Source organism: Osmia bicornis, chromosome 6, assembly GCF_907164935.1.
Source record: "Osmia bicornis bicornis chromosome 6, iOsmBic2.1, whole genome shotgun sequence".
Classification (NCBI taxonomy): domain Eukaryota; kingdom Metazoa; phylum Arthropoda; class Insecta; order Hymenoptera; family Megachilidae; genus Osmia; species Osmia bicornis.
The window spans coordinates 3572776-3598085 of record NC_060221.1 but is presented as its reverse complement, the minus strand read 5'-3'; the positions used below and the strand labels follow the sequence as shown (position 1 = coordinate 3598085).

The window sequence follows — 25310 nt, the reverse complement described above, 5'->3', positions numbered from 1 at the left end:
ATACACAAATGTATTATACAATAAACACAGAAGAATAATGTAAGGAACCCGGTCGAACAGATGGTGGACAAGTTTTGCAATGCTGCAGCATTCGCGAAAGAATCATTGGTCCAAAGAAGGTATGCTAATTGACACCTGCCCACCGAAGTTTGCTTCAACTTAAAGCCTGAACGTTAGTGAATCGAGCTGGAGAGGGATAGAAAGACTCGTGGCATGTTCAAGGTCGTCAAAAGCAAAGAGAATCGATCAACACAGCATCGACCAGTGAAAGCTGATGGTCAGTGACGCATCCGTCTCTCTTTTCTCCAGTTTTCAACGGATAAATCACATCTGATCACATCGTTCTTTACGCGATTCAAGAATGAATCAACGCACCGGCCGTTAATTAACCACGGCGTCGTAATAAATAAACAAGCGATTTAATGAGAGGTTAATGACCCCGTTCATCCACGATCATCCTCGCTTTTTCTTCAAAGGTTTCAACCGGTTGGGAGGCGAGTTCAACTACGAAGGATCAAAAGTAGGGGGAAATGGTTAAGCAAAGATGATGCTTGATAAGTCCGAAGAGGAGGAGATCCGCGAAATCCGGTTTTAAAATTAGAATGATCCTAGTAGAAGGGATAAAATCTGGACTTCCCGCGTATAAAAGTCTTCCGCTTTAAAGCCCGCGAACATTTTCCTCGTAAAATCAATTCCGACGAAGTTAGTGTTTCTTCTTCCATTCTTTCGCAAATACATTCTATGTTAAACATTCATTTCACTTGTAACTTTCTCAGATGAATCCGCGTTACGTTCTCGTGCTGGTGGTGCTGTTGCTGATCGAGTGTTTGCATGCTCGATCCTTGATCGCGCCGGAAGAGGATCAGTCGATCACGCGAGAGGATCGAGCAGAGGAGACGGCGGTTTATCGAGTGAAAAGAGCTCCAATCGGTAAACTTGCTTTGCTCGGAGGAGCAGCACTCCTTGGAAAGAAGGCTCTTTTACTCGGGGGTGCTGCGGTAGGTGCTAAAGCCGTGGTTGGCGCAGGACTTCTCGGAGCAGGCTTGTACAAAGCTAAACAGTGAGTAGAATCACTATTCGCAATGCTTTTCAAAGATCATTCGTGAATTACACGCATTGCTTTCGTTGTTTCTTGTAGATTCGGGGGTGGTTACTCTGGCGGGTACAGCGGTGGTTATTCTGGCGGCTACGGCGGTGGTTATGAAAGCGTCTATACCAGCGGATACGGGCATTACAACCACGCGCCTTCTGTTTACGTAGAAGAATCAGCTTGGTATTAATAATGACCGATAGTGTTCATGGATATTTGGGTTTATACAGAGAAGAAATTCTATGCAATAGTCAGACGCAACCACCTGAAAAGGAAAACGCAAAGTTAGAGCTCAAGTTTCTTTTTGCAATCTGAAATAGAATTGAACATTAACATTCAACTTTTGCTATTATTATCATTTTCGAGTTTGTCTAAATAAAATGAACAGTCTACGAATATACCCACGCATAGTTCTTGATCTCTTCACTTTCCTTCGAGTATTTTTCTTCAAACGTGCAAAGTGTATGTAACCGCTAACGTTTACGTTCAAAGAATACCACTGTACGTGGTGAATTTCACCCGTGACGTGTTGTAACACGGTACTCAATTTCGACGAGTGACGATTCGGTAAAAACCGTCGGCGTGAGTTTGAAAACTCGAGTATGGTGAGAATTGGGTAACCCGTTCGTTGGGAGGTAAGACACGCGGTCAAAAATATTGCGTGATGGATTTCCGTTGACGAATACGCAATGACTCGAAACGATGCAAGAGTACGAAATCGAAATCGAAATTGAAATTGAAATGGAAATCCGAATGGCAATTGGAACGTAACTACTTCAAAGTATTAGGGAATCTATCCGTAGCTATCGACATTATCCATTCATGGTTGCACTCTTTGCTATTTATCCTGCGATTCGATAAGTTTCTATGATTTTTTTTTTAACGAAAGAAGCGGGGTGGGAGATCCGAATTAGATTGGTCAACGGAATACGATAGGATAAAAGACGATTCATTATTATTCAATGATCGTTTGTCGAGTTCGTGGTACGAGTGAACACATAGCCGCAACCACCAGTCACGTACGTACGTACATACTTTAATTTACTTACGTCGAATGTAATGGGTTTGGAACGCGGATCATCGATCTCATTTCCCCGGCTCTCATAAATGGTCACGTACTGGATTACGTTTTACTATTGTTACGTATCGATTCATTGTCATTGTTCTAATCCATCCTTTTCGTCTATGCAGCAGGCTAATGAAACGTTTAGAGCTGTTTGAAAAAAAAAAAAAAAATGAAAACGATAAAACAGGGTAGAATAGTACCATTATCATGATAATTTATAATAGAAAATTGAAAGATTATATTAAAAAAATAATTATCAATATCTCTACCAGGGTACCATGTTAAATATCACAATTTACCATGGTAAATTTTCCAATTTGATATCAGGATGAGAAAGTTACTGGCAAATTGTAATAGTTGCCGCAAAGGAATGCTAATCTTCAAATTGGCAATCTCTATACCCGAATCGTATAATGAACTTGTTGCAATTGGTTCACCTCCAATATCGAACATCAGAGGAACGCGGATAGAATCGTATTGATAGGTGGGAGAATTGGGTGGTCGAAGGTAGGCGCGACTGTATAAAATCAAAGGGGGCTATCGAAATGGTATCACACGAGACAACGCTCTCTTTACGTTTCCGATCATCGCTAACCCGTTCGATAAACCCAGAAGACACAATGGTAAGACAAACCAACGAACGTTACATTGGACGTAAGTAAAAAATTGTAAGTCCGTATGCAATTAAATTGTTCCACTCGACAGGTGCATCTATCCAGCGTTGCAATTCTTGCAATTACGTGCTGTTGTTTGGTGATGTTCATCAAAGCCGAAGACGACAGCTCGTTGTCGGAACAGAGTCAATCAACGCTGTTAAATTACGATGCTGGTGAAATAAGGGGAAGCGATGAAGGGGATGCAACAGCCCCTTTAAACAGGCAAAAAAGAACGCTTTTCTTGAAAAAGAAATTGATCGGTGCTGGTCTTCTAGGATTCGGTTTGGGTATCGCGAAAGGGTAAGCAATTTTTCTCTATATACATACCACCAGCAGTTCCTGTTGGAAATCTTTTAAACGTCTTCTCATTTGTACGTCTGCTTTCAGGTACAAAGCAGGATATTATTCGGCACCGGAAGTACGCCACGTGTATCTGTCGCCACCCCCGGCGTCCACGAAATACGTTGAATACGTTGAGAAGCCTGTTTATATTGAAAGAATAATCGAAAGGCCTGCTCCAGTTTATAAACCCGTACATGTTGAATACAGAGAGTCTTCTCCTTATGGGTGAGCATCGTTTATCATGGACTGTCTCTTCTATTATAGGAGTATGAACAAAATTGTAATTTTAATTTTGTCACCTCTGTTTCAAGGAGCTGGTAACATGAAAAACGCATGTTGATTATGATGGATATTTGGGACGATTGCTGTGGAATTAAAGATAAGAGAGCGTATAATATATTGTAAATACAAAGAGCGAATAATATACGTATGTTTGTATTTCTGTTGAAATTTTGTCTTTTCTCTTTTTTTTTCCCTCTTTCTAACATATATCTCTATAATTGAAATTGATACAATCCGAGCAAAATGTTGCTCAAACTCGTTGTTGAAAAACAACGTTACTTTAGAAAGATAAAAAGTTCTCTAAACATTCATTTTATATTTCATCCTCGATAGTATCATCGTAGAAGATAAAGAACACGGACATATATAGCACATTAATTTCCCTAAAGGCATTCAAAAAAACATACTTGCATTTACTTGCATTTTACACCTTATACCGATCAAGTATTCTTCTCTTTCTTTTTTTTTTCTCATTTATTTTCACGGTAAGAAGCTTTGTCAATGTCGGTATAATTTATTAACAGGACGTTCAATTTAATACCATGATCTCGTCACAAACAAACGAACTTATTGAAAATTTTCCCACACAAATTTGTCCATGCGTGTACATATTCCGTGATTATATACACTTATTCATATATAATTAACATAAATTATTGCATGATCACACGAGACACGTTCGCGTGTGCCCTGTTGGAATTCATTTGCCATATATTTTATGCATGGTATGCGATATCAACTAATATTCTTATCATTAATTTCGATATATTCATAGAATTCGCGTAGTTGTAGGACGAGGGGAAACGCGGAAAAAACCAAGAAAATCGTGTTCCCCTTCATGATGAGTTATCGAATTATTGTCTACGATTCGAACGTGATGGTATGGTTGTACCAATAAGAAAAACTAAGTAAAAGAAACAAGAAAAAAAAGAGAGAAAGACATAACTTAAAATCATAGATGTATCAAAAATTCCTTTCACAGCAGATTTGTATAGAAATAAACATAAAGAGTAATTATTCGAGTCGTTTGAATAATAAGAAATAAAGAAGTGAAATAATAAAAAAATTGATATACCCACAAACGTTTGTACGTAATTGAGATTGTCATCCGCGATAACGAGTGTAAACTTTTTCCCTCTGAATTTTCATTTTGTCCAATTGTCGATCCACGACTGAAAAATTGTAGAGAAACGGTGATGGACAGACGAAAAATAAACATACATATCGTTTTCGCATCGATGGATATTTGCAACGAGTTCCTGCTCGTCTTGCAAAACAGGGCGATTCGATGCTTGTCACGAAATGTTCACGATTTCTCGATACATGACGATTGTCTCGTTTCAGCGACATTGAATCTTAACGATGATCGATCTGAATGCTCTTAACGTAACGTCAAAGATTCTACAGAGAGGGATACCGAAGCTGCCTGTCTATAATGTTGCAAGAGAGGAGCCGGGGTTGAAGGAACTTCTTCGATGCGTTCCAAATCGTTTGCCGCGCCAGCGCTGTTTTGTTTATACAGTCTAGGTGTGTTCAGATTTTGTTGCTGCTGTTGTCGTTGTTGCTGATGGTAACTGGTTTGCTCGATGAAGCTAGCGCAAACAGCATCATCAGGCCGATCCAAACTGAACTGTCTTTTCAAGAAACGACACCCTGTACTTCTCCCTAAGATAGACAAGAAACGAGGAAGACAAAGGAAAGTTATACCACCTCCTAGAGTACGAAGGAAAGAAAAATAAAGTATAAAAACGATGAGATTTACCATACTGTTCGTTGGGAGAAAGGCATCTGTAATGATTATACGGGGTGCTTAAGTCATTCTCGTCGATGTAGCCAGTTATTCTTCGATGTCTCGGAGGTGCTGGTCTGAAGGGGTTCGTGGCTGAGCTTGAAATCGATGCGAGGGAAGTGGTAGACGCGCCAAGAACCGTCGTGTCCGTATAAAATATGCTGGATGCTCCAAGAGACGCTTGATTATCGCCGGAGGTGCTTTTCGTTACGTTACTCGGATCTACGTTACCGGTTCCTCTTTCGTTCGACTTATCTTTCAACGAAACGGTAGAGATATTTGTCGGTGATTTTCCAGAAGAATTCGGACCGCTAGCTTTATCATCCTCGATGGATACTGCAACGTTACACGTTCTCGTGTCATCCTCGTTATTCTTGTTCGCGTTTGCACCAATCTCACCACTGTCCGATTTTCCGTCGATTCTTTCCTTCGCCTCTGCCTGTGGCGCGTTCGTTTCATCATTAGTGGTCAGATCCTCCAATATCAGACTCTCGTTTAACCTTTCGTTGAAACAGATTGAAACTAGTTAGCAGTAGGTTTTGATGAAAGAATACATTTGGACATTATACATATGTCAGGCTATCATGCACACATATATTTCTATCATTCAACTCGCTGTTTGTTAACGTTCACTTACCTATTGTTTTCCCTGAAGATGGCGGCAGTATGGCAACAGATAAAAGCATTAAAAATCTGAAAAGCAAACATCTCGAATAAAGATCTACCAAAACATCTATATGCAAATGCAATGAACGTTACCGGAGTTGTTAATGTTGAAGAATGTTCGAATCTACTTTTGTTTACTCACTCACCTCATAGTCGCAGGATTTTACAAAATAGTCAGGAGGATTAAAAAAAATTAAACGAAACTGAATCGACCTGAATTGAACTGAATGAAGTGAACCGAACACACAGCGTGCATTAGCGAAAAGACTTACCCGAAAATTGGCGGCGTTGGAAGTTCCTTATCGAAACCTTGCTTTCCTAGCAACCAATAAGTAGGCATCCTTCCTTTGCCTTTCACTTCCGTTGAGCCACGATATTCAATGTGATATCCACCCACCTGGGTGAGTCGATCTCTGGTCGCTTGACTCAAGTGTATACGCCAGGGTGCACCGGTTGATTCCATTCTGGACGCGGTGTTCACGGTATCACCGAACAAGCAATATCTTGGCATCGTTAAGCCAACCACACCGGCACAACACGGACCTACACGTTTAGGAAAGGATTAATTAGGATTGAATTGATTAATTTATAATCAATTTCCAAACGTAACGACACTTAACCGGTGTGAAGGCCAATTCGGAGTCTCAGTTGAGTATTTGGCAGGTGTTTCACTTTGAACTTTCCACTCTGATGCAGTAAATCGAGCGCCATCGTAGCTATTTGTGTAGCATGGTCGGGTATTCTTACCGGACAGCCACCTACGACCATGTAAGCGTCTCCAATAGTTTCGACCTGTAACGTTAGAAAAAGTTGTTAAAGTACTTAATATTTAGGTATATTACTTTCAATCACCTTGTACACAGTGTACGCGTTAATGGTTGCATCGAAACAGGTATAAAGATCGTTTAGAAGATCGACCACTTGAAACGGGGTGGAATGCGCGGAAATGGTGGTGAAACCAACAATGTCCGAAAAATAAATCGTCACTTCTCGAAATTCCTCAGGATCGACGGGCATGCCCAGTTTCAATTTTTCAGCAACGGAACTGCAATAAAATTCAAGGGATCTTAGCAAACAAATCATCGGTATTCGAACCGATACGTGTAGAATAGTGCACCTCGGTAACATTCGATTCAATAACTGTTCCGTTTTCTTCTTTTCCATGTCCAACTGTTCTGTACGTTCGCGTATAAGTTCCTCCAGATTGTTCGAGTACTTCTCCAACATTTGAAACATCGTATCGACAAAATTGACTTTTCTGAAAATGATAATTAATAGGGACAATTGTCTTTGGGAAAACGAGGAAATTTTACCTTCCATGGTTGAGTTTCTTGAAAAGATCGTGAACGTCGTCGTAATCGGGTCTCATATCGGCCGCTTCTGCCCAACATTGACGCATAATGTGTATCGCTTCGGGAGGCGCGGCGCCTTTACTTACCGAAGGTCTGATCAACGGTGGTGGTTTCATTACTTTTTCGATTATCTCTGTGGCAACGCATAAAAACACTACGCGTTAAAAAACCTCCTTTGAACTACCTTTCCCTTTTCTTATTACCATAAACTTGAAGTATTCATTTCTTATCAGTTACCTTCCGGGGAGAGAGAAAGCATGCAGAACGGTTCTCCACGAACTACCACTTCCTGCATGATAATGCCAAAACTGTAAACATCTCCAGGTTGAGTTCCCCTTTTTCGTACATTCGGTTGCCTTAACAACTCGGGTGCCGTCCATAACAGATCTGCCAGCAAACATATAAAATCATTGATTCATAAAGTACAAAATGGTACAACAAATATCGCACCTCGAGCGGTTTTTGCTGGAGGAACAATGTTCTGCGCTTCGTAGAAAGCGGGTAGTCCGTAGTCGGTCACTTTCAGAACCCAACGAGCATCGATTACACAATTTCGCGAAGTTAAATAACCGTGTACTCGCACTGGCGTTCCATGAAGATATCTCATACCCTTTTGAACAGAAATCGTCAATTAAGAAAATGAGCGAGGTGGTAGCTGCCTCTGTGTTGGTGAAATATTTCGAAAGGATTATTTACTCGCACAAGATCGGTGAGTAAGGACAATCTGAAAGACCAATCGAGCTTGATCTCATCCTGCATCAATACATCTTCCAACGATCCTCTCGAACAGTACTCGTAGACGAGACAAGGCCTCGTCGGTTCGTTCAAACATCCTATCAGGGGATTCAGATTTTCGTGTCGCAACCCGTGGATCTAAGAAACACGATGTGTCGTAAAACGTGGAATGTTGAAGTCTTTAACTTGATTTGAAAGATATCCTTACCATCACCAGCACGTCCATAGCCTTGCTCTTTAATTCAAACGTCCCCTGACCTGGCAGTTCTTTTAGTTGTACCAAATCACCCTGACGAATCGTAAGACAAACAAGTATTAATCGTAAACGTATGAACACTGGAATCGGTTCGCGTATGCTCACGTTGTATCTGGCACGCGGGTCTTTGAAGAAACCGTGACGACTGAGGTTCCCGGTGCTTGTCTTCAAGCATGGTTTCAACGAGGACACGCTTCCCAGTTGGAGGAGATCAGGCTTCTCCATGTCGGGACCACCGAATTCTTGAAGTTGTTGCAACCAACAGCACAGCATCGTTTCGATGCTCTCGTCCACCTGTAATATTGTTTTATCGGACGGTATCGTCGACAACGTCTTCGTGTACATACATACAACCAGTCGAGCATTCTTTGTCCTCTTATGCCGTAAACGTTCCTCCGCGACTCACCCTTCTAGCATCCAGCTGAGGAGCCACTTGAGGGAATACGAAATCCGACGTTGTTAATATGATCTTGTACGGCCCTTTCGACATCCGCCTCGTAACCAGCCTTTTCCTACAATTTAAACGTTTCAACTGCAATTACCATACGATATATGATAAAATTTAGTAAAATGTCTCGTACCTAATTAGAAGAGCTGCCAATATCGCGACCACGGTAAGCAACATCGATCCCAGAACGATGCTCACGATGTGCGCGATACGAAAGGCTGATTCGTCCGAAGTATCCTCTGAAAGAGAATATCTTGATGTATCAATAAAACTCAAAACGACGTTATTTTCATTTATTTCCTGAATCCTTTACCCGTGCAATCGAAAATGGCGTACACATTGCCGTCTACGTTACATTTGAAAAGATCGGTATCCTTCGTATCGCGGAACGCTACGGCGTTAGTAGATAATCTCCGGACGGATAACTTTTCTCGTCTCTCGATAGTGATCATGATGGGCTTCCAAACATCATTGCGCCAATCCAGCAAAACATACGTATAAATTTTGTTATTGAAGGCATTTATACTGGAATTGTCATCGTATAGTAAGATGTTGAGAGTTTCGTTCAAACGGTCCATCAGCGTCGGTACCATGTACTCTTGTACGCCCTCGTACAATTTCTCTACATCGTATCTGTGGACAAACGCGTCTTTTCAATTTTCACCCTGTTTCAGCTACCCTTGACAAATTGAACAACGATAATATACCTATAATCGAGTGGCGTGATTGTCAATAATCTTTCTAGGAAAGCAGAGCTTAAATTCTTTGGCGGGAAGAATCGACGTTCATCGATTTGTTCGTTCTCCGAAGTTTGTAATTTCTGCTGTAACAGTCGTCGTCGCCTCCTTCGACGTCGTCGTCTTCGTCGTTGTGGTTGTTGTTGATGTTCCTGTTCCTCTTCCTCCTCTTCTTCCTCCTCTCCTCTTTCTTCTTTATATTCTTCTTCCTCGTCATCTCGTTGCTTCTCTTGTTCACCCACTTGCTCGCGACTATCAACGCTCAATTGTTCGTGCGACGCGTTCAATGTTGAAAAATTCCAGGATAATAAGTCGGAAAACGTAACGGACGTGGTGGAATCGAGGCTGTAAGCTGACGAATTAGTGTTCGGTAGAAAGAGATCATCGTCGACGGTGTGTACGATCATGATCATGGAGTTCCATACAGAATTGGAAGACTGCTGCGCGATGTCCAGCTCGATGAGAACACGAGACGTCAGGTCGTTCTCCTCAGACGTGGGAAGGCATAATATGGTAACTGTGGAGAATCGGATACGAAGGGAAGTTTGAAGAACTTCAAAGGAAGAAACGAACTCACCTCTACGAGAGATGTTGTAAGCAGGACGAAGAATTTGCCGAATCTCTTGAAACGATGCTCTGTATGGTATTATTGCGCGATACCGCAATACACTTCCTATGCTTCGAAGAGAATTCAAGAGAGCTCTCTCTAGACTTAACCATGGTTCGCGATCTGTAATTGAAATTTGCAAACGATCCATCCAGATCCAAAGAATGTTTCTAATTGCAAGCAGCAAATTTACCTGTTCCTATTACCATTACACTCTTCCACTGTAAATGAATCAGCATCTCTGTTAAGGCTTTCGCTATCATCGGTAAGGAGGGAGATAATCTGACGACGGACGAGAATTCTCTTTCTTCCAAATCTGTCTGAAACAAACATTGACCAAGTCATTGTGGGTACATGGGATGTAATCTCTACGTATTCCTTAAATCGAGAAATGTCTCGGACTTCAACATTTATTCATCCATCGCAGAGTTATTGTTTAATTGCTTACTAAGGGACAGGTCCATGTGAAAAGCGGTATGTTCCAGAGGCGTGCAAGTTTAACAGTAACTTCGCACATTGGCGAGTCAAGCGCGGCTACCAAAGCTTTCACCCTTCTTTGTCCAAGTACTCGTAACAAGGCATCGAGACCCCAGGTTCTAGTTTCGCAGGATTCTACAATTTTGGAAACTCAATTACACCGTTTAGTTACTACGACAGGAAAGTATAATAGAAAAATAAAAAAACATACGAGAGGAGGGTATAATGGTAATTTGTACGTCGAAATTAGATCGATCCAAGTAATCTTGGATATCCGTCGAATTCGTCTCAATGTCGTCGCAGTATTCTCTCAAAAACACCATTATTTCCGTTTGAAATTGATCATCGTTGACTTCGGTTGTAGTCGGTACGTAAGAAACACATGGAATTTGTTCGCTATTCAAAGGAAGCAAATAGCCGGGCAGGATCACCATTGAGATCCACGACCAGAGCCAGCGGAAAGAGTTTCCGGCCATGTGCCTGCAACCCTATTTACCGCTCGCCCACGCTTATCCTCCTTTGATAGTCTATTGACCCGTATCTATTTGTCTCCGTATTCGTCTTCTGCTACTATCCTTGCTGCGTACGAAAAGAAAAAGCACAAGATCATTTGTAAAACCGACGGAGATCCTTCGTGTCCGGTCATTTTTTATTATTCAAAAGAAAAACTTTTCAATACTCGCTACGTTATTGACGTAGAACGATCATTGATTCCTTCAAATATATATATATACATTCTACCGCAGTCAAATAATTTTTCCGCGCTATACAGATTTTATTTATGGCGAGATCGATTTAACAAGCGCGGAAGTCCGGAACGACGCAGGATAAACCGAGTTACTAGAGCATGCACGATCTTTTCGTACAAAAAGGTCTACATAATCTCATTACGGTAAATTAATTCGCTGTAAACATTTTCCACCGCATTTAATATTCACCGTTACTAAAAATATTTTTCAACGATTTTTCGCAGCTGCTGTTGCCCTGGCTATTCATAATAAAAACACCTTGCCGTTGCAACTTAATGGATCTAAATAATTCAAAATGCTTGAAATTTTTATCGGACAGAGATAGATAACGAATGGATGAACGATGTACGAAAACGAAGAGGAAAGAATTCTCTGTTAGATTGATAAATTGCATCGGTACCGATCGCGATCAATATGTAGCTCAATAGCTAGCAGTGATAAAGAATCTACGAATAGACTCTTCGGATAACGTCGAATACTGGGCGAAGTTAATAAATTGGAATAAAGGAATGCAAAAGTTGTATATCTTTTACAAGTACCATTTGATATGTAGCATTGTCGATTGTCGCTTTTCGATTATTTCTATTAAAATAATGAAAGAATTATCAAAGAAGTATTGGTCTCGCAGTTATGCAAATCGGTCAGTCCAATGTTACTTCGATGCCTGATTAAAAAACACGATGGTAGAAAAATATTGTTTAAGTAATTTTAATTGAAAACGTTGGAAATACTAGCATTTAGACGAAAAGAATTAATCGGTTCGTTATAAGATGCGAATCACTCAGCTTTCAGTTAAGGCTGATGTACCGTGAAAAGTTTACGGCGGGACAGAGCAAGTACAAGTAGGTAATTAAAAGTTTACGCTCATTGTCAGCTCGACGATTCGTCTTACCGTTTGTCTGTTCGCGAGAAAGAACAACGATGAAATAGTTCCCTCTTCTTTTGCTTGCGTATGTACCAGAAGGGGATGCGTGATGTCAAAGACGTTTTGAAAATACGCATATCGTGACTAACCGACAACAAAGTTACGTTTTCGTATTTCGAACGTCCTCGATTTCTAATGTAAAACGAATAAAATACGCGTGTCAAAGCGGAAAAGATCGAAATGAAAAGAACACAAACGTTTTGGACAATCCGAACGCCACGGCGTTCGGTATCGAACTAACGTCGCGAATGCTACCCCTCTACTACACATGCTCCGCGTGACGTTATCACGAGGGAGCAAACGGTTGCTCGCGTCCCGGGGAGCCGAGGACGAGCACCATCACGCAGATCCACCCGCACCCGTTTCATTTCCCGTTGCTATTACACCCTTCTCCAGCTTCCTTTTATTCACCATTCCACCCTCCAAACTATCCTTTACCTCGTCTCTCCTTCTTTTCCTCTACTATCCTTTTTCCTCTTAATAATCTTATCGAAATGTTACTATTTGGCCAAATCTGAAAAAAGTCTAGCTATATCTAACAGTTTATACATACATATACATAGTAAAGGATATGCTTTGAAAATTACCTAAAATTTAAGTTTTGAAACGAAAAATATTGATATAAAATTATGTTAATAGACACTGATTCATCCGGATTATAGAGGTTCGCCCTTCTTCCTCTTAAGGTGTTGATGGCTCCTACTCTATAGGCTTCTCATAAAATATTTATGCATATACTCTTTAACAACAAATGGAAACCTATTATCTGCTGTGTAATGGTAGGAAACCTGTTATCTGTCGAGTAATAGGTATCTATCTTTGCATAACGTTAAAATTATGTTATTATTGAACTGTTAATCAGAGGAAGGAAACAATTGAATAATTTGTGTAGTAATAAAATAGATAATATTTAATATGTGTATTTTATATAATTTTACTTGCATGTCAAATAATACATAATTCCCGAAGTGTCTTTTAAATGATATTAATTCAGATTTTCTTTTCAAAGGATCTTTTAAAGAACAATGCAAGTATGGGTGTTAGAAACATAATGTATGTAGCTGTATGTATAGCCTGTTATAATTGGAATAACAATCATGCAATGATGTTATATTTGTGTATATATCTATGTGCATTTTATATGTTTACCTTAGATGTAAAAAGCATATATAGCGTACTTTATTTCAGATATGAAAACAATACAATGGGGATATTTTATTGGTCCTGTGCTTGTATATAAAAGTGCAGAGGAGCAATCCTTTATGTTTAAAATGGGCATCCCATCATTTTCTAGTAATTCTAGATATATTACCTTACATGAGAAAGTGTCATATATCAGATACACGTTTTCTTTGTCCATACATGTAAGTATATCTGCATATGCATACGTAAAGAGGGTTTGCTTAATATTAACAATACAAACTTGCATATGCATTCATAAGAATGTATACATCTACCAAGTATTGTCCAAAATGGACTTGTATGTCATATTGTTACTATAAACATTTGATCTAAATATATTATTATACGACATAGATGTTAGAGGAATCGATTTTAAAATATTACCAATTGATTGTCATTCAGGGGACTACATGGGACCTTCTATCATACTAATTTTCATTGTACAATAATAAATGCTGCGTCCCAAGCACAAAAGTGCCAGTAGAAATGCACCTAGAGAAAAGACTAGAATTATAACAATAATAATTGTGTACTTATTACGATAATTAATCCTTATATCAAGAAAATAGATCAGATAAAGATCATTTCTTATACTTACCAACATAAGCTACATAAATTCCACCGCTAGTTTTCACATATGTATGTGTACCAACCTGTAAACGAACATAATATTAGGATTAACGACCTCTCGTTAGGAAAAGTATGAATGAAAATAAGAATAGAAAGTCCATTTCTGACAGTCCCTTATGAGCTATATAAAATATTTATTGAATAATTTTATAAAAATATATTATGATAATACTTACAGTCACAGCTATTGCAATTACTAGGACTATTATTCCAACAATAATGAATGCAATACCTCGACCTCTAGCAAAATCTGGACCAACAGAAGATATTTTTCGACAATGTGGACATCGAGCCAAAGCATTATTCAAAGTATTAAACTAAGGGATATAAAATGGTGCATGTTAATTAAAATGTACTGGTGTATAAAAAATATATTCCCATTTGATTCTTACCAAAAATGTGTCATGACAGTGAGCACAGCATACCCTACACATTCCAGGCATGGAAAGAACAGGTGGTGTAATTGGACTTGGAGCAAGATTAATAATACGTTTACAATTTGGCCTTGGACAAGCGATACGTTGCGAAGAGCTCTTACAAATTAGTAAACAATTACAGGGACAACGAACATACTTCTTTCCTGGTGGTGCATTTCGTATGGGCTAGAAAAATAATAAATACTTTTATTATCAATTCATTGTTGTTCGCTACAGTGAACTTGTTTATGAACATACTGTAGCTTCATTGCATTGACCACATTTGACAACATGTTGGTCCTTTTTACCAGATATATCTATCATAGCCTGACAAACTCTGCAAGTAACCATTGGCATACCACCTGATTGAGTGCATGATTCGTATGGAGGTGGTAACTCATCAGGACCTATTGCAGGTACTACTGCACTGACCGTCAACTGTGTCTCATCTAATGTTAAATATAATGGATAAATCAAGGAACTGGATTAAACAAATTTAATCCTTGCACGACTGAGATCAAATATTATTTACCCAAATCACTCGCTTGTGAATTGTAAATGACATTATCGTTATTTAACAACGGCTGCCGTTCACCATTCCTCCCGTCACCCATGTCGATCTATTAATTTACCCTTAACGACAACAATTTGTTTCGAGTATTGTTTGACAGTACTCCCGGTACTCCGATGACAAGGATGACAAAATACAAATTTTTCTAACACCTTCCGTGGTTCTGCCTGTTTGTAGAACAGAAACCGTTCTCTACAATGGATATGTCCCGTACTAATACATTGTCGATCTTTAATAGATTGGTTTAGGAATTCTACGAGCACTTTGACATTTTTCCACGTTGGCTGCCCTGTTACTCAATAAATAGTGATGTTTTCGATGCGAATGTATTTTAAGGTTATTCCGTTCTGTTTTTTTTAATAATAACAAAGATCACTATTAGTTAAATAACGCTATCATGAGAGTCGAAGATTCTTCCGAGAACTAATGTAATCTGCTTGTAAAGCATAATACAACGTTTATCAAACGTTATACTGACACACTTTAACCAGTTACGATCACTTCTTGTCCGCAACTGCATTCCCCAACGTTTACACGGCTTTTCAAAAGTTTGATTGCTATTATATATCGTTAAAGCGGAAGTATTCGATCATTGGAGATGTATTATCTATATATATTATACGTATTATCTATACATTTATGTAAGCATTCGTGATACACATAAGCAGCATGTGTAACATCTTTTAACCTTTTTTGTTTTGTATAAACATAAACAAGTGATATGGAAAAAATAACTCATTTATGGAACATAAATCAGTTTATAACAAAACTGAATTGTTCGCAAAGTAAAAAGTTGCAAACATTTTACATGTAAGTTATATATGATTTTTGTAACCTTAGGTTTAATATGTACATGTATTAAACAATTTTATTGTATTTCAGAGAGAAATGTAAAAGAATAAGCAAAGGAATACTATTACCATCTCAAAATTTTAGTCCCTCTGTGATGTGTCCATATTGTGGGTCACTTTGGAATACAATAAAACATAGTATTCGATTAATGCAAGGTAAACCACTTTCTAAATCTGTTAAGAAGATTATACATTCTATGAACAACAATGAAAAAAGAATACCTAAAGTTCGTAGAAATCTGGTAGAAAAATGCTTAAAAAATAAAAGAAATAAGTTGCTACTGAATTGTTCAGTTTGCTTAGAAAGTACAAAACTACCTTTTGATAAGCCACAGAGGATAAGAATACAGAAACCTAGTTTAGAAATTAGTAAAATTGTACAAAAACGAAGAAAGAAAAGAACCAAAGATAAATCTGCTGGTTTAAATATTTCTGGAATTTCGAATTTGAGTACAGACAGTATCGAGGAAGAATTGAAAGAAACAAACACAAAAAAAGTAGGAGGTACTACAAACTTTATTACACCAACTCCAAAGTTAAAGAAACTAAACATAAATAGATTAAAAGATATTGTGAATCAAGGTGCAACACCTCCAAAGAGAAAGAGTCTACATAGTTTCTTAACAGAACTCTGTTAGAAATTAATTTATTATCAAAGTATTTTATAAAAGTTCTATTACTTATTATATAAGGAATATTTGACACATTTTTTCATTAAAAAAAAAAGAAAAGAAAAAATTGTATTGTAATTCAAAAATTTCTATCCTCAATTGACAAAATCGACTCTTGTACGTGCATGAATCATTAAATAATTGTCAATTTTTATTTCCTGTAATTGTAAACTGTTCTCTACAGCATTATCCATATAATAAAATAAATACACTATACATCATGCATCAAGAATGAATCATACAAAGTCGCGCGTTAATTGTTCTTCTATTTACTCCAGTGGAATCTCTTTTCGTACAACCTGTAAGATAATCAAACGTTATATTCTCTCTAATTAAACATAAAAAATTATATCTTATTAACGGTGTAATTCATCCACAGAACGGTTGTTTGGTATAAGGTAATGAAAACAAAAAGGAATAGAAGGTGGAAACTGAATACTGACTTAACAATTCCCGACCGTTTTCAGCGGTATTACACGTATGCACGTTTTTCGACTGTGAAAGTCATACGCGAAGGTCTACTTTCATGCATTTCGTGTTAATTCGGTCAGTGTGTCGAGGCAGAAGAAGAGAGGAGAGGAGTTGTTAGTCACCTGAATGCACGCCTCGAGATAATCCCGCTCGGACATTTCCTGGTCCTTCGCAGGGGGAACTTTTCCCCGACGGCGCAGTTCTTGCTTGGCGTCGTTCAAGTCAAAGATCGCCACGGGATCCAGTTTGCCCTTCAGTACCAGGCCCGCCAAGTATTCAATGTAGTGCTGCCTGCGGGGAAAAGTACCCAGAATTTAGTCGTGCCACGCACGATTCTCTTTCGTTTACCTCGATCAAGTCCATCCTGTAATGTTCTGGATCACGACCATACCAGTTTGATGGCAACTTTATCCCAGCGCGTCTGACACAAGTCTCAAGATCGTCTATATTTAGCAACGAAAGTGGTTCCAGTTGGGTTTGCCGGATCAATCGGACTAGATACTCGATATAGTGAATCCTGAATATCGAAGGACACGTTAAGAGGAGACTATGATAGGAAATCATTTCTTTCTTTTAACATCTTCAAGTATTCTCTTTGTTGTTATGTCTATTATTTTAATGAGCAAGAAAAGAAAGATCGCCTTGAAGATGCTAAAAGAATTGTCCCATGCAGTAAGTTCCGGAAACGGAGTTGATCTTTGATGTTCCTTGTAGCAATCAAATGGCTGTTCAAGGTCATTATAAAGTACACTCGTCTTATTAATTACTGTATCATTAGTTATTCACTCTTTGTGTTCTCCTTCACAAAGCAGCTGAATCACGCTGCGAGAGTACAAAAGAAATTACGTCATCGTCACAATGGAAAAAGTAATCTTTTAAGTAGCCAATTTATTTTTTGGTACAGCATCAAATTAGTACCAGACTTAATGCATATTCATTAACACTTAACGAAGAAGGGTGTATAAAATGATCAAAAAGGTGTCGCTAATAACGCATGCAAAAGTTTGACAGAATTACCTGCAGAGACCAGCGTGTCCCTCGACCACGTCCGAGTTGCATATCGCGTCCACGACACCGGTGGGAGTTTCTTTCTGCAACTGCACTTTGCACTTGCGTTCCCCGGCCGGACCGTCTGTATCGTACTCGATTCCATTATCTTTTAACAGCTGTTGCAACTGCGCCGGCTCCTTATCGCGAAGATAAAAGAGACAGTTTCGCGGATGATGAGCGTGAAGGCCCAGTTTCGCGCAATAAGGACTGACCGAGCATTTCGCTCCCATCATGAATGCCTTGCCACAACCGCAGCAAAACTCGTATTTGCATTGACTGCACGTGAAGTGCATGCAACCTGCAGGGAATTTGTGATCCAATAATTATGTTAAACATGGTCCACTTAAAAACACCGACGATGAAGATCCTATTCAACATAAGGATAATGGTATTTTGTTAAATCCACTCACCTCCTCGTGACAAAGAATAACGAAATTTGCATTTAGGACAATCTATCCCATTATCAGCCAGATGCTTAGCTAAACCTGCGGCTTGATTATCCGGGTCGTTCTGATCTTTCCAAGCGGCGAATTGCTCGCACGTAATTCCTTGGTGCTGTTTCTCCCACTGAAAGTGAAATTGATCATTCCGGAGGATGTAATTTCCGTTTACCCCTTTCGCTTCGCCGCGTTTCTGAGCACTCGACGCGTTTACTCTTAATTTCCTAAGATACGTACCGGTCTTCGACATTGCGCGCAGGTGACCGATCGACAATCGGGACAAATTAATCGTTTCTGATCCGGATCCGCGTAAAATCCGCTCGAGCACTAAAAGCAACATACATCAGATTACTCGAGGTGCTGAAGGATAGAGAGGTTCGTTAATCCTGCACAAAGGAAACACCTGAATGCACCACTTGAAATTGGGATCCTGCATCAGCGTTCTATCCCTCAGTTTCCTCTGGAAGAGTTCGTGAATAGGAGGATCTAAAAGTGTCTTCAGCTGTATGTCGAGATTACTGAAGTACTCGAGCACCTCGTCCTCGTTCGCGTCCTTCAGATTAGGTTCCTTGCAGAACGGGCAAACCGCGTCGGTGATGTTCCTGTCGCTGATCTGAATGGTGAAGTAATTCTTCGCGCACTCGTTGCAGCATCGATGCACGCACTTCAGCATCGACACCATCTGAAACGATACGAGTTCACTGGAAGCCGCTCTTCAGGGATTAAACTTGATACAATTACCTGACTCATCGCAAAACGACCGGTGCAGAGCTCGCATTCTTGCTGTAAGAAAGCCAACGCCGATTCCACGCTGGAGCATTCTTTGGCCGCTTGAAGAGCCTCGACGTCTCCGAATTTCAGGGCCAGCAAACTGGCGGCCACTTCCGCTTCGTCGTAATTCGACGCTTTTCCTTCGGCCAACAGACGACGCGCTATTCTCTGCAAACGCAAACGAACCTTTCGAACTTGAACGTAAAAGGGTCGAATAAATGATTCGAGCGTCCTGAAATCGATTGATGGACAATGGTACACGCGAATAGAGGACATGCAAAACGACGAAGAGACTAACACCAACGTCTAGAAACGAGCTCTCGACGCGTTGACGATGACATCGTGATCGAAATGTTAATATCGTGCTTACTCGTTAACGTGCGAGCCACAGGAAGTATTAAGGAACGTTAATACGTTAATGGGACGCACAGCGAGGAATGCAAAACGAATTTTCCGAGTTGCTCGATGCTTGCGCGTTTCAGATATTCCGTCGAGTCTTCTTCGTTTCGACGACCAGCTAACTGGATGATGAAAAAGTTGTGTCTTGCGATATTAAATTAAACTCCAGTCGCGGTTTCCTCGTGAACGGCACAAACCTCGAATTCTAATTTATCCAAGCAATTATTCTTTTTTTTTGCTGAAGCAATAAGCGAATCATTAGTCAAAACAAAAAAAATCAAAATAGGAGCACTTACCTTACCGACAGTCTCTAGTTAAAAAAAGAAAAAAAATCAGCTTAAGATTACAGTCAAAACAGGGTTATCAAATTGTAAAGGGTTGCTTTTTGCTCTTCGTTTTTTGTTTTTCGGTCACTTGATACGTTTCGAGCTGTTTGTAGACATTGGCCGACAATTGATTCTGACAACTGACGTCTACTGACCTCCCGTTCCGTTTTGGGAGATACCCCTGTCTTCGAGTTGCCGCTTCTACTTTCCACGTACTCCCTTTCCGATTTCTCTTCGCCCTCGAACCGATGAATACAACTGGCTACCAGGGAGAATCGTTTCTTCGACGTTTCTCCCTGATCCAACCCCCTATCGCAGCCTGTACTCGCTCTACGATTCGCTTTCGTTCGTTTCTCATTCACCCCTTTCGACATTTTCACCTCACCCTTCGAAACAATCTTCTTCCGCACCTTCCCAATACAATTATTACTTCTTTCAAGCTTCTTCTTATTGTTAGTCTTAGCAGATTTCTTTTTAACAGTGTCGCTCGAAGAGGTACCATTTTTTGGTACCTCAAGGGTGATTTTATCTAATTTGTAAGTCTTCTGTTCGTCGGCTTTCAAAGTTTCATCTTCGGATGTTTCGTCATTAAAACTTCGTTCTTCATCCTCCTCTAATTCCTCTTCTTCGTCGAGCGACCAGTCTTTCACGTCCGCGTAAGTTTCGCTGGAATTAGAGGTGTCCCGAGCCTCGATATCGCTGACGGACTCGTTCTCGGATCCCTCGAATTCCGAGTCGGATATCTTAGCCTTGATCGCGTTGATGGTCTCTTGCAGGAGGATCTCGGCGTCGGTTAATTCCTCCATGCTGTCCAAAGCGCTGTCGGAAAATTGTTTTTCCGTGCTGGATATGTCGGATTCGGCGGCGCTTTCGAATTCGGACGTGGCATTGTCCGAGGTTTCGTCCAACGAGTATTCTTCGCTCGATTCGCTGTTACTCGAGTCCAAATCATCGGATAACACCGGATCTTTCTTAGACACGATTACCTCTGCGTTGCTCTTCGAGTCTACCTGGGATTTCTTTTCATTTCCAGGTTCTTTGCCCGCAGGAATCTGGATGGTAGGATTTCTTACAGCTTCCATCTTCTTATTCTTGGAATCATCATTGATTTTCACCGATGTGACTTGTAGTCGAGATCCAATCTTCGAAACGCTCACCGGAGCAATTTTTCTTCCGGTCTTCTGACTGGGCGCCATGGTGTTGTTTAAACCACCGGTACATACTCTATTGGAAATTTGCTGTGGACTCTTGGAAGTCGGTTGCCGAAGATGACGTCTCGCAGTGAACACAGGTATCCTCGAGAGGAAAGATTTTGGTTTCGAATTCTCTTTCACCCTCGGCGGTTCGTTAGATTTCCTGTCGTTGGACTGCATAATTGATTTCTTTATCTGCTCGCAACCCTTCGACAGCGTCCTCAGGATCGTCGATCTCTTTTCAGGAGTATTCAGGGCGGAACTCTTTGGAATTTGCTTTTGTTTCGTCCACGAAGCTTTCGCTTTGCTTGTGACATTTTCGATGAGGACCTTCGGGCTGCCCTTCACTGGGCTCTCCTTTGGGCTCCGCCTGAACAGGGTCGGTCTGCGGGTTACTTCGCTGACCTCTTTCACTTTTGCGGCCGTTCTACATCGCGGGCTAATTTTTCCGAAATTTCGTCGCGGTATACCGGTCGGTTTTTTCACCACTTTCACGGGAGACCTCCTTCTGGCGACCTTCTTCGCCGGAGATTTGGATCTCTCCTTCGTCGGCACCTTCTTCCCAACTTCGTTCGCATCGACTTCATTATTATTATCAACGTTAATTTCGCTTTCTCTTGTAATCGTAACAACTTCCTCGATTACGCTCTCCGTTTGTGACTTCATCGATTCCTCGATGTCAGCCGAACTGATTTTATTCTCCGGAACGCTGATTGGCGCACAATCGTTCACCGCAATCATCGGGGATTCTGTTATTTTGATCTCTATGATTTCAGCTACTCCGGGGGGCACGTCGTTAACATGGATCTCATCGAGAAGACCGTGCTCTGTTTCATTTTCGTTAGAAAGAGGAAGAGGTAACGATTGGGACGTATTATTATTCGAATCTTTTGCAATACTTTCATCTTCGCAGGAAGGTTTGCCAAGATTTTCACACAGTTTGGGATCTGAACGAAGGGGTTCGATTTTTGTGCTCGAGTTCGATTCGTTAGAGGATGTATCGGTTAGGTTATTAGGAACAACCGGGCTTGCTGGAATTTTGTTAGTATTCGTAGAATTCGGCTTGTTAACGACCGATTCGGCGGCCGAAGTATGCGAGTTTGACGAGGGACCGGTAATACGAGGGCCACTTGAAATAGTTAAAATTGTCGTTCCGGTATTCGCGAGTGCTTTCCAAGCTTTATTTGCATCGAGGCTGTTTGATATCGAGCAAGGGACCGAGGACAGAACCACCGCCTTTGAATCGTTCGTTTCAATTATTTCCTTCGAATTCTGCTTCGGAATTGTTGAAGCATCGTTATTGGCTTCATTGGAAGATGGGTTTTTTCTTAGTTCATCGATTTTCTCGCTGGACGTTGATGTTGATTGATCATTCCGTTCTGTTTTTGACTGAACATTAATTTGCTGAAGGTTTTCTTCAGAATCGAGGGACTTGATTCCAGAAGTTATTGGACGAGTATCGATTTTATCCTTCGGGATATGACACGCGACAGAGATAGGCTGTTCCACTTTTTCGGATACGTGCAACGGAGTTTTTAATATTTCTTGGACAATTAGTTTAGGTTTGTTGGAAATTTCAAGCTTTTTGGATTCTCTCGAGTGCTCGAGAATATTTTCATTGGATTTGGAGGAAATTTCGTGTGGAATACTTTCAGAATCCTTCGAAGTTTCAGAGGCTACTGTTTTCAGATCCGTAGAAACTTCTTCAGCAATGTTTTTCGAATCCTTTGAAATTTCAGGATTTACAGAAACTTCAACAAGGATTTCAGAATCCTTGTCTATATCAGAGGCAAGGATTCCAGAATCCTTTGAAGTATCTTGCTCGACATTTTTAAAATCCTCTGAAATTTCAGAATCCTGAAGATCCTTTTCGATACTCATATTCAGATTCTCAGAAAATTCCCGCTCGTCTAATTTCTTTTCAACGTTAGAAGGCTCGGTAGTGATAGTTAAACACGTTACAGACAAATTAGTCGTATTACTTTGAAGCAATTTGTGCTCTGAATTAACCAGAGAGCGTTCGTTATCAGCAACCAAACTGGCATTAATTAATTTCATACGCTTATCATCGGTGACCCTAGTTCCTATGTTAGATGATTCACCGACACACGACGATGACGTTTCGCTAGATAATGATTGCGCGCCAATGGTCTCGTTGTGTCTCATTACGTTATCAGTCGTGAATGATTGGTCGTTCAAAGATGCATTGTTAGCTCGAGAATCTTTGATGTCGTTCACGGAAGAGCTGTCTGCTTCCTTTGACGATGACGATGGATCATGAATCTCAGAACTTCCGTCGAGACGATCGACGGAATCGGATGAATCGTTCTCTATCGACGATACCATACCTCGTCGAACGTTCGACACCATTTCTTCTTTAACTTCCGGAGAACTTACTTTGTTCATCGCGGCTTCTTTTATTTCTTCCCGCGATTGCGTTACTTTCGCTTCGTCATTAGGAATCTGACTATTGTCAAATGTCTCCGCTATCGTTTCTTCTTCTACTCTACTAGAACCGCTATTGTCTTTCTCTTGTGTACCTACCCTTTCAAGATCGCGTAGTTTCTCGATGTCTTCCGCGGTCGTCGCAGGCTCCACCGTGATTTCAGCTCCCCCTTCCTTCGTTACAATTTCTTTCTCTTCAATTTTATTTTCCACCGTTTCGGTGGAAATTTGAACAGGCTCGATATTCAATCTTTTCGGTGAAAGCATCTGCATTGCTGATATAAATGGACCCAATAGTTGTTCTGGTAATGATTTCACAGCGGATATCAGTGCTTCTACAGAGGCCACTTGTGTTTCGCTGCTCTTCTGCGAACTCTCTTCATTAGCATTATCAATAATTAATTGTTCAGAATTTTGTTGCATCACAGGATCATTTTCTACTTTATTTGATTTATTCGTTGATTCGTCAACGTTTGGAGTTTCAGAAGAGGATTTGGATACATTAATTATGTTCTGCTGGGATTTATCTTGTTGGTTTGTTAAATCAGATTGCTGATTTTCCGACGAATTTTCTGCCATGTTAGATTGCAAGGGAATGCTCGATGAAGAGGAATCTTTATTCGCGTCCAGTGTCCTTTGTTGAGGATCTGAAACCTTTTGGGACGTTTCGTCTTCTTTCAAGCGTGAAGGAGCAGCTTTATCTACTTGCACGCTGCTTTCCAGAGGATCTGAACTCTTTCGGGACATCGTTTCGTTTTCTTTAACGCGCGAACCAAGCGATTCTTTGTCTTCCCTTTCATCTACTTCTACATCCACACTTCCTACGCTTACTTTCGAAACTACATCGTTTGCTTTGAATTCTACATTTGACTTATCTTTTCTCACACTTGAGCCGGAGACGGGTTTTTCTTCTGAATTTTCCTTCTCCTTAAGATTTTCTGTTTCTTTTCTCTCATTATTTGTGACTGAATTTACCTTCGCTGTTTTATCGTTCGAATTTTCTTGCAGCAAATTTTCTGCAACACTCTTTTGTACATTTATTTCTTCAACTACCGTTTCATTTTCTACTTCTTTCTGTTTGTCAGAAACTAGAATTATTTCCACTGTTTCCTTTTCATTTAAATTTCTCAGAGAATTGTCATTTTGAATAATTTGATCAGCTTTTTTAACAACTGAAGTTTCATTTTTTATTAGTGGATCATTTTCATCCTTATCGGAGATTAAAATTTCTCTTTCTTTTAAATTATTATTTTGAATACTGTCTTTGATGTCGACAGGTTCGTTCGCTTTCTCAACTATAACATCATTATTAATCATCGGTGTTTCGATTTCATTTTCGAGGGGTCTCTTCGACTGCTCGTTCTCCAATGTCTGAACGTGAACAGTCTCGGCTAGATCGAGGTGTTGTGCGGCCCTTGGGACCAGATTTGGATTAATTAGAATTCGATGGTCAGCGTTACTTTCATACAGATTATCAGGCTTATTACCGAGCGTGTTCAGGGGGTCTTTGTCAAGTTGCCAGTTATCGGTCAGTTGTCTGAGGGCTGCCAGTTGCTTTTGAAAGTCGGCCTGCAACGCGACGAAATTTTCAACGATTGGTGATATTACCTGCTTCCTGGCTTCCGAGTCCGACACGTTGGAAACCTGTTCGGAAACACCCTCTCCACCACCGACCGCACCAGCCGCATCTATAACAATCAACATTTCCTGATTACTT

The 25310-nt window shown here is 40.2% G+C and overlaps 6 protein-coding genes and 1 long non-coding RNA gene across 25 annotated transcripts in view; 3 read left to right on the top strand and 4 right to left on the bottom strand.

Annotated features, from left to right (window-relative positions):
* The first annotated feature begins 625 nt into the window (after positions 1-625).
* On the top strand, positions 626-1490 carry LOC114874664 (prisilkin-39-like). The gene is made up of 3 exons (XM_029184161.2): positions 626-702; positions 777-1060; positions 1139-1490. The coding sequence occupies exons 2-3, from the start codon at positions 777-779 to the stop codon at positions 1278-1280; spliced, it is 426 nt and encodes a 141-aa protein (XP_029039994.2). The 5' UTR covers positions 626-702; the 3' UTR covers positions 1281-1490.
* On the bottom strand, positions 1269-3287 carry LOC114874667. Its single transcript, XR_003789132.2, has 3 exons — positions 3140-3287; positions 2140-2303; positions 1269-1355 (listed from the first exon to the last, which is right to left on the bottom strand). It is a non-coding gene; the product is annotated as an uncharacterized LOC114874667 (long non-coding RNA).
* On the top strand, positions 2646-3401 carry LOC114874662. Its single transcript, XM_029184160.2, has 3 exons — positions 2646-2779; positions 2862-3112; positions 3200-3401. Exons 1-3 carry the CDS (start codon positions 2702-2704, stop codon positions 3381-3383), a joined length of 513 nt encoding a protein of 170 aa, XP_029039993.2. The 5' UTR covers positions 2646-2701; the 3' UTR covers positions 3384-3401.
* LOC114874648 (retinal guanylyl cyclase 2) lies at positions 3380-12997 on the bottom strand. Of its 6 annotated transcripts, none has more exons than XR_003789130.2 (23): positions 12145-12997; positions 10715-11082; positions 10475-10638; positions 10220-10346; positions 9997-10149; positions 9390-9936; positions 8996-9315; positions 8816-8921; positions 8641-8746; positions 8340-8528; positions 8187-8267; positions 7940-8116; positions 7694-7853; positions 7481-7630; positions 7205-7376; positions 7009-7149; positions 6744-6936; positions 6512-6683; positions 6164-6434; positions 5863-5874; positions 5199-5725; positions 4516-5101; positions 3380-3468 (listed from the first exon to the last, which is right to left on the bottom strand). XR_003789130.2 is itself a non-coding variant. In XM_029184136.2 (23 exons), the coding sequence occupies exons 2-23, from the start codon at positions 10977-10979 to the stop codon at positions 4818-4820; spliced, it is 4254 nt and encodes a 1417-aa protein (XP_029039969.1). In that variant the 5' UTR covers positions 10980-11082; positions 12145-12997; the 3' UTR covers positions 3528-4817. The 6 variants fall into 6 exon arrangements, 5 of the variants coding, with proteins under 5 accessions (XP_029039969.1, XP_046142225.1, XP_029039968.1 ...); XM_029184136.2 differs by lacking the exon at positions 3380-3468 and having other exon boundaries at positions 3528-5101; positions 5199-5561; positions 5625-5725; XM_046286269.1 differs by lacking the exon at positions 3380-3468 and having other exon boundaries at positions 3528-5101; positions 12145-12691; positions 12765-12997.
* Positions 12998-13081: 84 nt separating this feature from the next.
* On the bottom strand, positions 13082-15520 carry LOC114874660 (type 1 phosphatidylinositol 4,5-bisphosphate 4-phosphatase). The gene is made up of 6 exons (XM_029184158.2): positions 14938-15520; positions 14664-14854; positions 14382-14591; positions 14166-14306; positions 13958-14012; positions 13082-13851 (listed from the first exon to the last, which is right to left on the bottom strand). The coding sequence occupies exons 1-6, from the start codon at positions 15017-15019 to the stop codon at positions 13766-13768; spliced, it is 765 nt and encodes a 254-aa protein (XP_029039991.1). The 5' UTR covers positions 15020-15520; the 3' UTR covers positions 13082-13765.
* A 144-nt stretch (positions 15521-15664) lies between these two features.
* LOC114874661 lies at positions 15665-16854 on the top strand. The gene is made up of 2 exons (XM_029184159.2): positions 15665-15786; positions 15859-16854. The coding sequence occupies exons 1-2, from the start codon at positions 15698-15700 to the stop codon at positions 16463-16465; spliced, it is 696 nt and encodes a 231-aa protein (XP_029039992.1). The 5' UTR covers positions 15665-15697; the 3' UTR covers positions 16466-16854.
* LOC114874647 (E3 ubiquitin-protein ligase lubel) overlaps positions 16629-25310 on the bottom strand; it is a 50442-nt gene continuing 41760 nt past the window's right edge. For 10 of the 14 annotated variants that reach the window (XM_029184129.2, XM_029184127.2, XM_029184131.2 and 7 more), the window contains 9 exons: positions 23693-25281; positions 19201-19398; positions 18863-19141; positions 18697-18786; positions 18430-18586; positions 17987-18317; positions 17361-17486; positions 17092-17260; positions 16629-16797 (listed from right to left, as the gene is read on the bottom strand). In XM_029184129.2, the coding sequence (XP_029039962.2) occupies positions 16768-16797; positions 17092-17260; positions 17361-17486; positions 17987-18317; positions 18430-18586; positions 18697-18786; positions 18863-19141; positions 19201-19398; positions 23693-25281 (2969 nt within the window). In that variant the 3' untranslated portion in view covers positions 16629-16767. The other 4 variants (XM_029184133.2, XM_029184126.2, XM_029184125.2 and 1 more) reach the window with 4 other exon arrangements.

What these genes read in the sequence shown, in the direction of transcription:
- LOC114874660 (XM_029184158.2), bottom strand. Translation starts at nt 15,019, where the DNA reads ATGGGTGACGGGAGGAATGGTGAACGGCAGCCGTTGTTAAATAACGAT. An exon ending in TTCACAAGCGAGTGATTTGG is followed by an intron (nt 14,855 to 14,937) that starts GTAAATAATATT and finishes ATTTAACATTAG; the next exon opens with ATGAGACACAGTTGACGGTC. An exon ending in ACTGTCATGACACATTTTTG is followed by an intron (nt 14,307 to 14,381) that starts GTAAGAATCAAA and finishes TATATCCCTTAG; the next exon opens with TTTAATACTTTGAATAATGC.
- LOC114874662 (XM_029184160.2), top strand. Translation starts at nt 2,702, where the DNA reads ATGGTATCACACGAGACAACGCTCTCTTTACGTTTCCGATCATCGCTA. An exon ending in TAAACCCAGAAGACACAATG is followed by an intron (nt 2,780 to 2,861) that starts GTAAGACAAACC and finishes TCCACTCGACAG; the next exon opens with GTGCATCTATCCAGCGTTGC. An exon ending in GGTTTGGGTATCGCGAAAGG is followed by an intron (nt 3,113 to 3,199) that starts GTAAGCAATTTT and finishes GTCTGCTTTCAG; the next exon opens with GTACAAAGCAGGATATTATT.
- LOC114874648 (XM_046286269.1), bottom strand. Translation starts at nt 10,979, where the DNA reads ATGGCCGGAAACTCTTTCCGCTGGCTCTGGTCGTGGATCTCAATGGTG. An exon ending in TGTAATGGTAATAGGAACAG is followed by an intron (nt 10,150 to 10,219) that starts GTAAATTTGCTG and finishes TTTCAATTACAG; the next exon opens with ATCGCGAACCATGGTTAAGT. An exon ending in GCTTTCTCTCTCCCCGGAAG is followed by an intron (nt 7,377 to 7,480) that starts GTAACTGATAAG and finishes GCGTTGCCACAG; the next exon opens with AGATAATCGAAAAAGTAATG.
- LOC114874661 (XM_029184159.2), top strand. Translation starts at nt 15,698, where the DNA reads ATGGAAAAAATAACTCATTTATGGAACATAAATCAGTTTATAACAAAA. An exon ending in AAGTTGCAAACATTTTACAT is followed by an intron (nt 15,787 to 15,858) that starts GTAAGTTATATA and finishes ATTGTATTTCAG; the next exon opens with AGAGAAATGTAAAAGAATAA.
- LOC114874664 (XM_029184161.2), top strand. Translation starts at nt 777, where the DNA reads ATGAATCCGCGTTACGTTCTCGTGCTGGTGGTGCTGTTGCTGATCGAG. An exon ending in GGCTTGTACAAAGCTAAACA is followed by an intron (nt 1,061 to 1,138) that starts GTGAGTAGAATC and finishes TGTTTCTTGTAG; the next exon opens with ATTCGGGGGTGGTTACTCTG.